The sequence below is a fragment of the Anthonomus grandis genome, chromosome 7 (genome assembly GCF_022605725.1).
Source record: "Anthonomus grandis grandis chromosome 7, icAntGran1.3, whole genome shotgun sequence".
NCBI lineage: Eukaryota > Metazoa > Arthropoda > Insecta > Coleoptera > Curculionidae > Anthonomus > Anthonomus grandis.
This window is the reverse complement of record NC_065552.1, coordinates 27,203,049-27,217,068: the sequence shown is the minus strand read 5'-3', so window position 1 is coordinate 27,217,068 and position 14,020 is coordinate 27,203,049. Positions and strand designations below refer to the sequence as shown.

The following is a 14,020-nucleotide window of genomic DNA, read 5'->3' as shown; positions in this document are numbered from 1 at the left end:
ACCGCACGCCAATAAGGAACGTGACATGCAGTAGCCCAAACAATATTGAGTGGAATGTAATTAAAAGATATGCGTAAAACGCGTTTGGTCCGCTATACTGGCCTTTAGAAGCGTGCGACGGATCGCTAGGAAATCCAATAATTCAGTTCAATTTAGTATTTGTAGTGGATAGCGGTTTTTGTTTCACGTGTAGTAACTAGTAATGTCGTACGAAGAAGAGCAAAAGCACCTAGATGCCTTATGGCAGGAAATGTTGTCAGATGAAGAAGATGATGCCTTTCAAAATGATGCATCTTCCGACGAATATCAACTATCAAGTTCCTCTGAGGAATCAGATGATAGTGTAATGGATTCGCCTTTCAGAAAAATAAAGCGCCAAACGAACAAAATACAAGTTAATGCCACGACAACACAAGTTGATCCCTGTACATCTCGTGAGGGTACAAGCACACAAATTGACTCAATTAGTGAGGCCATAGAAAATGTTATACGATCATTGCCTCCAATTGACTCCGATGAAGAAGAAAATGATTCACCTGGAAGTGGCCAAATTACGGATATAAATTGGGTACCAGCGACTGGCCAGTTTTTGAAACCAATCAAGTTTACAGAAAATCACTCGGGATTTGTTCCAGACATGTACGATAACTATGAAAAGACGCCGTATGAATTTTATAAAATGTTTGATACTGATGACATTTTGGAACTTATTGTAAGTATTTTTGAATTTAGTTTTTATTTGTATTATGTTACGCAATATTTTGTAGGTAACTGAAACTAATTTGTATGCTTCCCTGTTTCAACAAAAAAATGCTTAACCAAAGGCACGTGTGCATACATGGAAACCAACAAATCACGAAGAAATTGAAAAGTTTCTTGGAGTAGTGATGTGGATGGGTTTATGTCCATTTCCAACACAACAGTCCTACTGGAGGAAGAAGAAAATCTACAAAAACTTTTTGCCAGAAATAATTTGAAGGAATAGGTTTCAACTTCTTCTGAAAATGCTACATTTTAGCAACAATGAGGTTATAACTGAAGATAGGTTGCGAAAGCTAAATCCCTCACTAAAAGAAATTCGTGAAATTTTCCAGCGAGTCATTGTGCCCTCCGAATATGTCTGCATCGATGAAACCCTTGTGCCATTCCGAGGGCGATTGTCTTTTTTACAATATATTAGCAACAAAAAACACAAGTTTGGTATCAAACTTTTTAAACTATCCTTAGTGGTGGTATACTTACGATTTCAAAGTATAATGTGGTAAATCAAAAGATGAAAATGTTAGTGTACCAACCAAAATTGTTCTAGATTTAATGGATAATCTTTTAGATAAAGGAAGAACTTTATGCACCGATAACTATTATACGTCAGTAAGCTTGGCTTTCGTTCTTTTGATTCGCAAAACTCATCTTTTAGGAACATTGAGGGCAAATCGAAAATTCAACCCAAAAAATGTCACACAAAAGAAGTTACAGGTAGGAGAAACCGTGGCTGAAGAATGTAGACAAGGAGTGATAATTCAAAAGTGAAGAGATCGGCGAGATGTACTTGCACTGAGCACTAGACACGGAAGTGAAATGGTGGACGTCAAAAGAAGAGGAAAAGATGTGAAGAAGCCTAAAATTATTGTCAAGTATAATAAATATAAAGCGTACGATATCTCCGATCAGATGAAATCCTACAACTGCAGCCTAAGAAAGAGTCTGAAATGGTATAGAAAGCTAGCTATTGAAATTTTAACTGGTACAGCATTAGTAAATGCGTTTGTTTCTTACCAAGAAATTACCCAAAATAAAATGTCAATAACAACGTTTAGAGAAGAAGTTGTCGAAGGTTTGTTAAAATTAGATTCGCAAAACCCCAACACTAGAACGTAATGAAGGTAATAAAGAACAACACCGCCTTGAAGATGTAGGACGAAGTAAGAGACGTCGATGTGTAGTTTGCTACAGTAAAATAACCCAAAAGCTTGGAAGAAAAGTCGCTGCTTCAAAAACTCTACAAAATTGCTTCAGATGTACGTCATGCGAGAAATTTTACTGCCTAGATTGTTTTTTTGAAGTTCATGAAGTTAAAAAATTCACTTAATTTTTTTTTATGTAATAAGTTTTTTTTCATAAAAAAATATTACCTCTCATTTTTTTATATTTTGTATTTCGCTTTTAAAACAATAAAGCTTATTTGTAAGAATCTAAGATGGTTTTATTTCCAAAAAAGAGAACAAATAAAAACAAAATTTTAAAAATCGTAACTACTGACCCAATTGTCCTATGGTGCCACGTCGGCTTCACTATTCACTGGCCAAACATATTTTCGGGATCCAAAGGCCGCCTACTCAAAGATCCCATGCATTTAAATACGCTATGTGAATATTTATTCTGCCCCCTGCCTATAGAATAAAGACTATATAATCTAGTATTTCGATTTAAAAATTAACATTACGTCAAGTCCTGAACTGGCTTAACGTGAATGCAACTTAACATTACAGTTGACAGATGATGGGAGAACAAATACGGATGTCATATATCATTGCTGTCAAAACAAACGCCAAACGCCATTTTAATAAAGTAAATAAAGTTTGTTTAGTATGTTGAATGTTTAGTTTTGTTTATAAAATCTATTCTTGGCCGCATACAAAAAAGAAAAAATCTTTTTCAGTTTGTTTGATCTTTATTTTTAGTTTAGTTAGCACGAAATTAAACGGATAAACGCCTCATCTAGTCGTGTTATATATCGAATCCTATATTTTAATTGAACTTGCCTTTGCCCAAGTTATTTTTATCCCACTATTTGCATTCTGGCAAAAAGATAATATCTAAGACTTTCCTTTGATCTTTTCCCAAGTTTTTCAGTGCTCTTTAGGCGATAATGATCGTCAGTTGATATGTGGAAACCTATTGGATTCAAGATATGGTTTTGGCTGGTTACTGTGGTATTACCTCTAGGACGAAGTGGTAAGAACAACTTTTATATGAATAGGGTAAATAACAAACAAATCAAAAAATATACTCACAAAGTGAAATGGAGATAAATTTCCACTGATCATCGAAAAGTGTAAAAAGATATAAGCTATCAGCCTCTCTGTCACTACTGTTTAAAGACTTTTACCTTTACACAAGCACTCATTGATTAAAACCATGCTTTATTAACATAAGATTTCTTGTGTGGAAGCAAAATGGAATTTCAAAAAATAAAAATATTAGTATGCAAAAGTTTAAAAAAAAAAATCTTAAATTGTAATTATACTCCAATGATAAAACTAGTTAAAACAGTAGTATTTATAAGTTTTCATTGTATAAAATATCCAAAGTATACAATTTTAGTAATCTCTGTAAAATTTAATAATTACCCCATCGACAAAAATTAAAAGTAACAAAAACTAAAATATAACTAACAAATACATATACTAAAACTGCATTTTAAAACTCAAATAGTCACAGTATATATGACAAGGGTTTCTTTGAAAAGTACTCGACTATACTGCAAAACGAACAAGCACCCATGAGTCCCTTGGACTCATAATAAAACCCACAAAACCCTTTGCCTACACCTCAGATAGAATATAGTCAGTATTTAAATTTAGTTTGTTAAAATTTTATTTAGAACACCCCACCGGAAACTAATATTTAATGAATTTTAATATTGGTTTAATTTTCTCTATACATAACTTATTATTTGATACCATAATAATGGTTCAATAAATCTTTATAGATTAATACTATTATTTTTTTGAAAATAATTTTTCTGAAATGTGATCCTATTTTAAATTTTTGAATATTTATTTATCCTCTATAGATTTTATTCATTTATTTATTTCAACAGCAGAGCCAAATTTCAAAAATAAAATAAACTATAAGTACAGACATATACATAGTATCAATGGCAGCTATAAAGAATATAATTAATAATCAATGATATGGAAATGACAAAATATGTAAGGTGGATTTTATCACCTTACATACCACCTTGCTACTACCCAACCACCGTACAAATTTAATTTGTCTTCAATTAATACAAATTTTAAACTTTATAGTATAGCAGTAGTAATTATAATATATTTAATTTTTTTTTTGACTTTACACCTCCGTGTAATCACCAATACAAGTACATCTGCAAAGAACATCTGGCTATTTTAGAATTCAAGCTTAATTTTAAAGCATTAAAGCTTTGGTAGTTGTTAAAATGCTAACTTTTAACAGCAAAGGTCTAAAAGTATAAACTAGTCCAGTATACTGTGGGTCTTCATAGAAAATAGAATAGTAATATACCTAGAGTCTCCTGCTTCTCTTAGTCTGAAAACCACATTGGGAGGGATCCAAAAGTGTGTGGTTCTATATATTTTGGGAATTTCAAACATTTTGGCTACAACTGGAATTATAATTAACGGTCTAAAATTCCCACAACCATTATTAGAACCTGATTACCTTAGAAAGTTTAAAATGATCAGGAAAAATTCCAATTTCAATAAAGTGATTAAGCAAAAGAGTTAAAGGGGAGATAATAAGATTATGGATTTGATAATTTTTACATTAATACTATACTATTATTTTTAGACAAAATATATCACTAGACTTATTGCCTAAATCTTACCGATTAGATGCTCAAGATAAATTTTATCAAAAGAGAACAGCTTATTATCAAGCAGTTTGAGAATAATTGATTATATACTAACATCTCTATAATTCCTCTCAGTATTTTTGTATATGGCGATCAAAAAACCAATTTTCCAAAAATCAGGGAAACTACCTAAGGATAAACAAAAATTAAAAAGATAACGCATTAGTATAGTCAGCACACAGACACAGTATTTTTGATTTTCTTTGTCTATGTAGTTAAAAAAAAAATTAAATCCTTTGCTGCATCTGAGTTTCTTCTTAAAAATATGCAACTCGATACAACCAGCCAGTATCTGACATTTTGACATTTGTAACCCTACCATTTGATTATATGAAGCTTTATAAGAATGTTGTCAATGCATTTCTGCCCTCTTGTACCTTCCATAATACTTGGAACATCAGCATGAGTCAAGCACATTCTTAAAAGTTAAAGTCCTAATTAATAAATTAAAACATATGGGTTTTGGGGATTTGCGTCTCACATGATTGCACAGTTTTTTATCTAATAGGCCACTAATAATGTGGGTTAGAGCCAACAACTTTTTATCGTATGAAATTGAGGTCACCTCTGGGGTACCATAAGGTGATCCCTATGTGACTGTATCATCTTAGTAAAATGATTCTGAACATCTTCTGTTGCAGATGATCTTAAACAATTACATCTATTAATTATTTTTATGACCTTCAGCGGGAATTGAATCAAAACTGTCTGAACTTAAATGCATCAAAGTGTCCTGTACTAGCATTCAGGATAAGATTGAATGTTTCTTAAATGGATTATGTCATGATGATATAATACCTAATGAAAAAATTTTATCAACTAAACTGCTAGGTCTGAACTTCCATGCTTCAATCCAACAGACACATAATTTAAACCTTTTTATGGGGTCTTATCATGTGTATTTTATACTATTATTTTATGAATCTAGCTTGTAAGTTTTTCCATCTATATTTCCAATATCTGTCACACAAGTTATAATAAGATGTGCAGTAGAGATGTCTTCTTCATGTCTTTTAATCAATTAAGGGTTAAACATTACTAATTATTATTTTAGGGGTAGTATTAATTGCATTATTTATTTTATTTTTTTTGGTTTCGTATTTGAGTAGCTTTTAGGCAGTTGTATGATTTTCCAATTATCATATTCAAATATTGTATTTGTGTCATGATCTGAAAAAAATATTCCAGGATCAGTGCTGGATGGTCTACAAATAGTAACAATGATTTTTTTATTATTAAAATTTCAAGTGTGTACATTTCTTTCAATACTTAAAGATGTTATGTTTGCTTGTACTCTAAAAGCAATACCACATTTACTTAAAATAAGAATGCCTAAGAAAGTCAAAAGAAATTAGTAATATATGAAGATTCTATTTCATGTTAATCTCAACCAGTGTTCACTCATACATATGACTTCATGAAGAAGAGAAAGGGAGTTATTTATTTTTTCTAACAAGTTAATTCTTCTGATGGTATGATTTCAAGAATTCTTACACCCATAATAATCTGCCAGAATTATTTTTCAATTTAATTTCCACAGCTCATTCTACAACCTCCGGCCACCCTGTGACCATCCTATTCTCAACTACAAAGGAAATCAAAGTCATAACATCTACATTTTCTGGCAAAAACCAGAAAGTTAAGGCTACAACTATCATCAAAAACTTTACATATATTCCCTCAATAGATTTTCATTTTGAACAGAAGAAAATCTGCTGGGCAGATCATGACTTGGAGGAAATACAGTGCTGTCATTATGACCAGGGTGTGGTGGAAAATAAGGTAGTTATTTTTTTTTGTTTTAACATAGTATTGTTTTTAATTTATGACATTCATTAGACTGAAATAGTAAATGGAATTCAAGTACCAGATGGGTTAGCCATTGATTGGTACACTGACAATATTTATTGGACAGCCAGTGAGACAAATAGAATAGAGGTTGCTAGTTTAGAAGGGAAGCACAGAAAAGTTCTTTTTTGGACTGATATTGATCAACCGCGTGCCATTGTTGTTGTGCCTATGAGAGGGTAAAGAGTATTCAATATATCAGGAAGCAGAATTATAAATATTTTGTTTTAGTTTATTATTTTGGACTGATTGGGGTGAAGTCCCAAAAATTGAACGTGCTGGAATGAACGGTGATCCTAAAACCCGTAAAGTGATTGTTTCTGAAAATATTTATTGGCCCAATGGGCTTTCTGTTGATTATGAGGCTGAAAGAATATACTGGATTGATGGGAAGTTGCTCACTATTAAGGTAAATCATGTAAATAGTAATTTGAATGGTTTATTTGTAATGTCATTGGCCTATTCAAGTATTTTGATTTTTTATATGAGTAATAATAAACTCTTAAGATTAAGAGAATGTACGCTATTTTACGTATTAAAAGTGTAATCCTTGAAAGTTTAGCTACTTTTAAGGGCATTTAATACAAAAATAACTGAACATTAAACAGCTACTCAATAATAAATTCAAAATTTTCATTGTAAAGCTCATATCTCTGCACAGTTATTTTTAACTATCATAAGATTGTCAAAAAGCAATAGGAATATTATTATTGCATATTGTTTTTAGAATAATAGATCCCCAAAATTGTTGGACCAAATTTTCAAATAAGTAGAGATATCTATGCTTTGCAGAGAAATGATAAATATTAAGCGGCTATAATTATGAGGGTATGAGTGGAATAATGGACTAACACTAGAAAGAGTCTCTAAAAAGAGTAACATGTGTGAATGCATAATAACCTTATTAAAAGAAATGTTTGTAGTTTGAATCAATCAAATGATATTAAGGGGTATTTATTATATGCGCTAAATCTGTTTTTCAATTTCATAAATAAAAACATTACAACACAAAATTTGCATTATCAACTTTCTTTCTTATCAACTGGTCCAATTAATTCAGCTCCAGCTGCTTCATCCCATAATTTCATATTTTTGTAATACTTGTGGCATATGGGAGGGATAAATTGTATTAACTCCAGCAGAGCTTTCTTTTTAGTTTCATTTGATGCTATTACCACTTAGATAGAAGTGGTAAATCGACTATTTCCTTAGTGTGGAAGCCTTTTTGTTTGAGTTTTTATATTGAATAGTATTGGGATACTCTTTTCTAAACCTCAAGCATTGGATTTTAAGGCACTACACTTTCATTTCTGCTTATTTCTGCTTCAAATACTTTTCTGGTGATTATATTGCCTTCTATTACCTTGGCAGAAAAAAAATTGACTTATACATTTCTACCAGTGTAAAAGAATTTTTGTTTCTAACAAGCCTTATATCTGTGTGCCAGCCTTGAGGCATATATTCTCTATAATTCTAAAATTTTGGTAACTAAGAATGACCACTTATAGGAATTTGCAATCTATTTCTTCCACATGAAATACGGAGATGCGGTTGCATAGTTACAGAACAATGACATTTTAATGTTACGATTCTGGCCACCACATTGATTTAACCAAATTTTTTACGTAAAATAAAATGCAAGAACCCACCCGATGAGGACCTCTTGAGGCAATAGTTTCGTTCTAGACAAATATAAATGTGTTATTAGTTTCCATTTTATGTATATTAAAGCAGTAGGTCCACAACTGCCTCTTATGGTAATAAATTCCGGTGTAGATAAAATTTTCATAAGATCAAAACATATTACAAATAAGTTTTTTCTGTGTCCTTTTTGAAAAAGTCTTAACCTTCCTTTGATGGGGTTCTTTATTAGCATATAACCTTCATTGGCTGCTTTTATTTTTATATCTATAAATCGAACTTTTTGCAGGAGTCGGTTATCGAGGGATAAAAGTCCTTGTTAAAGGTTTCTGAGAAAATTAAATAGGACAGCGTATCCAATTGAGGCATTTTATAACAAGACCTAAGTCTGGACACAAATACTTGCGGTACCACCGCAAGCTTCTTTCTCTGTTATAATGAGATTCATAGCAAGGAAATTTTTCAATAAATTTCAAATAAGTTAATTTTTGCATCGGCTGTTTTGTTGTGTGGTGGATGGTTACCTCGTTTATCTAATATACGAGCAGAAACTTGAAACAGTGCTTGTAAAACCGATTTACAAACTTAATCAAGACAAATAGATAAGCAGATTTCAAATCGAAGGGTTTCAAGACGTAGAAATTTTTATGCAACTCCATTCTACTGGAACAAAATTGAGTACCTACCTTTACAAGTGCATTCAATAATTAAAATTAGGAATAATACAGAAACTACCAGTTTATCAGTAGAACTCAGGGAGAATAAATTGATTTAAAAGACGATTTGCTTACTAAGTTCATTTTGGGTTATGTTATTTAGGTAGTTTTGTTGTTTACACAAATTTTGTAAAAACAAAATAAATTTACATTAAAATAAAATATATAAACCACGTAATTATTTAAAAAAAATTATCCATAATAAAATAAGCTAAAATCCTTAATTACAGACACATATACATTTGTACACATATCCTTATTAGAGATTAAATTCTTTGTCAAAAATATGCAAAGAATTCTTTTTTTCTTTTCTTCTATAAACATTAGTTTTATTTTTGCGTTTAACTCGACCACAGTCAAAGACTTTAATTTACCATCTAGATACCTCTTTGTTCTCCAGTAAGGTGGTACTATCTTATGTTTATGTCTTGTCTGGTGATCATGCACGTGTGGCAAATTGCTGAATATTTTTTCTGATATACAACAGGGACTCCAGAATATAGACAGAAGGAAGTGTGACTATTCCGAGAGTTCCAAATGTAGCCCTATAGTTACCCCTGTAACTACAAAGGTACTGCCAGTAACAAAGATGGTAGTGTCATCATCAAAAAGGGTGTAAAATACGTTGGGGCTCATAAGGGGCACATCACTAATAAAAATTAAGAAGAGGATGGGTGAAGAATGAAATCCTGGAGAACACCAATTTTTATTTTCTACTATGAAAACTCGACACTACCATACGGGACCATTTGATATCCGTCAATTAAGAAGATTCCAAAAGTTGGATATTCTTTTGAGCTGAAGCTTATCTAGAAAGTTTCAATGGTTGACACAGTGAAAAGCTTTGCTGAGGTCACAAAACAGAACTGTATTGTAACATTGCTCATCAAGAGTATCCATGACTATAACTATCTTATTAGTGTTGCGTTCCTGTTCTTCCTGAACCTAAATTGACTCTTGCTAAATAACCCATTCTTTTCCAAGTACTGCACGATCTGGTCAGACAAATATTTTTCAAGAATTTGTTTATATAATAGGAAGAAAAATTGGTTTATAGTTTTCTCCATCATCTGGACTTCTTGAATAATGGTACAACAAGAGCTTTATTCAAACGGTTCGGAAAGCAGTTTTCGTCGATACATTCTTTATTAGTTCTAGTTAAGGGAATGACAATAAGTTCGCATATTTATTTAAGAACTTTAACGTTAAGGTGCATCACATGAGTAATTTTTTATTTAAAGTCGGATTATGTATGGTTCTGTTGTTGCTAGAAAATTAGCTTTGTAATTTAGTGAGTAACATTCTTGATTTTTTTTTTCGTTGGCAAATAAATGTGATTTAAATACCATAAATATCCCTACTATTTTTATTTGATTTGTTATGTCCCTTATTGAAACTCATCCTCTCCTCCAAGATCCTCAAAAAATTATGTATCTGACTCAGGAGTACTATTTACTATACTAAACTTAGGTTTTGAAATTCAATAGGATTTTTTTTGAGGGTTTAGATTTCTATTCAGGACTTGCCACATGCTTCTCATAGGATTACTAGAAGAAGCCATATAAGCATCATTTGCAGCAATATTTTATTTACTTATAGCTTTTATGTACTGTTAGTAGAAGTAGTAGAACGGATTTGCAAGGGTATTGTATTTCTTCCCAATGCTGCCTAACAACTGTAAATGCTCTCTCATTGCCCGAAGCTCTGGAGTAAACCAACAAATGATATTTTCAGATTTTCTTATATTGTAACGTAACGAACGGGAACGTTAGGTATGAATTAAAACAATAAAAGATAGTCAATTAATTTATTTACAGACTTACACTACGCAACACTACTCGAAATATTTATTTTCGCCGTATTTATTTACAACGATTTGTCTGATTTAAATCTGGCACCAATATACCGAACTTTACTTCACTGAACTGACAATTGACCTCTATCGGCGATGCGGCTCATTATATAGTCGGTAGAATGCTATTACGGAAGATTCCCGCCACCCTTCGAGACGTCATGCGATTTACCACTTGTGTCATTCCGGAATGACGGAGAATCAGCGGTACAATATCGTTGCAACATAATGCTTTTCTGGAAAACATTTAACAAAACATTCACAAATTGTTCACAATTTTCATTTGCCGTTAGGTCCCTACTTTTAGTAAAATCCCAAGATATTTCATAAACCTCATTGCGAAACCATTGAAAACCGTTTTGTGTAATTAGCTTTAATGTCCTCCGTATCCGATAGCAGGTTCTCTGTTAAGTCAAAAATGAAATTTTAACTATCTGACTCAGATGATCAGACATCAGAATCAAGTACACTAGAAGTAAGCATATCCATATTTGATCTCACGAAAATATTATCCAAGCATGCATCTTGTTTCTCTGATTACCTGCTGCAGCCCAAAACCATTAACGATATCAAGTATTTTATGTGATCGAAGACAATTCTTTTGCTGGTGCCAATATTACCAATCGTAGTGTCAAGGTTTCCAGAGATCTGAAAATTATAAGCTTTAGCTGTTAATGCATTTTTTACAAATGTTATATTTTACCCACAATACTTTGCTGACAATTTTATTACATTAAAACCGGTAACATCAAGTTTATTAATTTCGAAACCAATCAATCAATTGTTTGTCACACAAAAGACATCTAAATCTTCATCAGTAACAAATGCAAGTTGTAAAACCTTACTTTTTAGTGAGTCGCGATTTTGAAATAGCTTGCATAGCGGAATTTGCTTTAACTAAAATCTTCTAATTATGCTCTTGGTATTTTTTGTTTCTAGTCCATGGATTATGATGGCAAAAACAGCACCTTAATCTTACAACGGGCTTCAGATTACCCTTACGCCCTAACTCAATCAGCCAACAAATTATTCTGGACCGACTGGAAAACTGTGTATGTAACCTTTTTTTTTTGTATATTTATAAACTTTAGAAATTGCTATCCATTTTTTTAGTTCCATTCATGACTTTCCTAAAAATGCGACGGCTCAACGCCCTTCCGAATTCTTTATGACCAGCCATCCCATGGATATCAAAGTGTTTGATAAAACTAGACAACCGAAGGGACCCCACGCTTGTGAAGGCAACGGGGGTTGCTCACATTTATGCTTATTGGCCCCAGAACCCCCTTATTTTACCTGCGCCTGCCCAATGGGGGTAAAATTAATCGGTAATTAATTATTGGTACTTTAATGTTGCTACATGTGTGATATCATCAATGATTTGTAGATAACAAAACTTGCGCCCCGGAGCCGCAAGAACTATTATTGGTTGCAAGGAGATCGGATATTTGTCTAATTTACTTAGATTCGCCAGACTATAGTCATAAAGTGATACCGCTGACTAATGTCAAGTATTCGATAGCCGTCGATTTTGATCCGGTGGATCATTTTATTTATTGGTCCGATGACGAGGTGATGAAGATCCAACGGGCCAGGCTGAACGGTAAGAAAACTCTCCAAAAGTAATTTGAAATGTTATATGAAGTAATACCCATTTTGTATGAACGATAAATGTATGTATCAATTTATACAAGGTGTCGGAAGGTAGTTTTTGAGGACAATAGCTGAACTAATTTTTAATATTTTATGGTAAACCACTGCTATATAAGTAGAAATCCATTTTTGATTGTAACTTTTGCTTTTTTTTCCAATAAATACCTAAATTTCACAGTTAATCGGTAACATAGTGCAAGTTACAAGTTAAGGTAAAATGAAAATCCTGCAGAAGGCTCATAGAGAACATATGAACCTTCTGCTTTCTTCTTGCTTTCACCAAAAAATTGTAGTAACACACCATCAGGTACCATGGTACTTTTAGAACTTTTCCCATAGATGTCACCTACGTTTGAGTTTAGAATATATATTTTTTAGCATAGTGTTCGGTCCTTGTCAACAACAGAATGTAAACAAATAAAATAAAAAATAGTAAAATAAAAAAACAACAATAATAGATGGAGGGTTTTTTTTTCATGAAATCAAACCCTGGGGCGTATATCTAATACCAATTTTAAACCTTTGTAAGTATTCCTTATATCAATTTTTAAAGTTTTTTCTGTGTCTGTTTGTTCGGAACCATTTCCTTTTAGTATACCCTGATGATGGACATCACTGTGTCCAAAACATGTCGGGAATTTTAAATAACTAAATGTTTAATAAATAAGTCATAGGAGACTGCAGGATTTTCATTTTACCTTAACCTACGACTTCACTGCAAGTATGGACTATTTCTTCACTATCAAGTTACAAGTGTTTATTTAATCAAATACCATGAATCCCAAACATCTGTGTTAACTGAGAGAAAAAAATAGAAACATTGGAATGTGAAAAATAATTGTACAGTTAAATAAAATTGCTCTCATCCTTCAAACTCTTTTAATAATACGCCTAGTTACTTCTCAATAATACGCCTAGTTATTGATAAGTTATCATTTAAGTTGTCCAAGTACCATGCCTCCTACTTTAGTGTGCGCTAAGGTGAATATTTCCAACTTTTACTTAAATAGAGACTGATTTAAATTAAATAATGCTAAATATAACAACAGTGATGTCGCAGTAATATTTATAAAGTCAAACTACTGAAAAAATGGATTTTCCAAATATTAATCAACTGTGGCACAAAATTAACATTAAATACCAAACTGTCATGATCTATCACAAACAAAAATGTAGAAGCTCCATTTTTTTGAAAATCTCATTTGCAAAGAAATATTTGCTACCTTGGCTCTAAATTCTATAATCTCAATTTAACGAAAAAAATTTGAAAAATTAGCAAAAACCTACATACAGTGTGTCCACTTAACTTCGCACCATATGGAAAACTGTTTTTATTATTAATTAAAAGAAAAAATGGTTCAAAACCTGAAATGCAAGCATCAGATATTAATTTTTTTCCAGTCGTATACGAGCATATCAGAAAATATGAATTATGCTCAAGAATAGAATACCCTTATTTTTGACAGTATCGAAAACTTTAATCAGTTATCTCTTTATTCATTAAACATTTTATAATCTTTACCTCTCTTAACCTCTATGTTGCAAGATTTCGATGATGCATTAAAATAATTGATAAATAACAAAATTATTTATTTCACAATAATTACAATGTGTACAGTCCTAATAATGTTAATTGCCTACCAAGTGTGTAAGTTTATCATCGATTCACTGTTTCAACGTATCCGCCTTCTC

At 31.9% G+C, this 14,020-nt stretch overlaps 1 protein-coding gene across 1 annotated transcript in view; it reads left to right on the top strand.

The window, feature by feature from the left end:
- The first annotated feature begins 2,571 nt into the window (after positions 1-2,571).
- Positions 2,572-14,020, top strand: part of LOC126738435 (low-density lipoprotein receptor-related protein 6) — a 40,242-nt gene continuing 28,793 nt past the window's right edge. Inside the window, exons 1-7 of the mRNA XM_050443773.1 lie at positions 2,572-2,955; positions 6,159-6,400; positions 6,458-6,645; positions 6,698-6,875; positions 11,615-11,727; positions 11,789-12,003; positions 12,063-12,278. Of these exons, the coding sequence (XP_050299730.1) occupies positions 2,886-2,955; positions 6,159-6,400; positions 6,458-6,645; positions 6,698-6,875; positions 11,615-11,727; positions 11,789-12,003; positions 12,063-12,278 (1,222 nt within the window). The 5' untranslated portion in view covers positions 2,572-2,885. The remainder of the gene's footprint in view (positions 2,956-6,158; positions 6,401-6,457; positions 6,646-6,697; positions 6,876-11,614; positions 11,728-11,788; positions 12,004-12,062; positions 12,279-14,020) is intronic.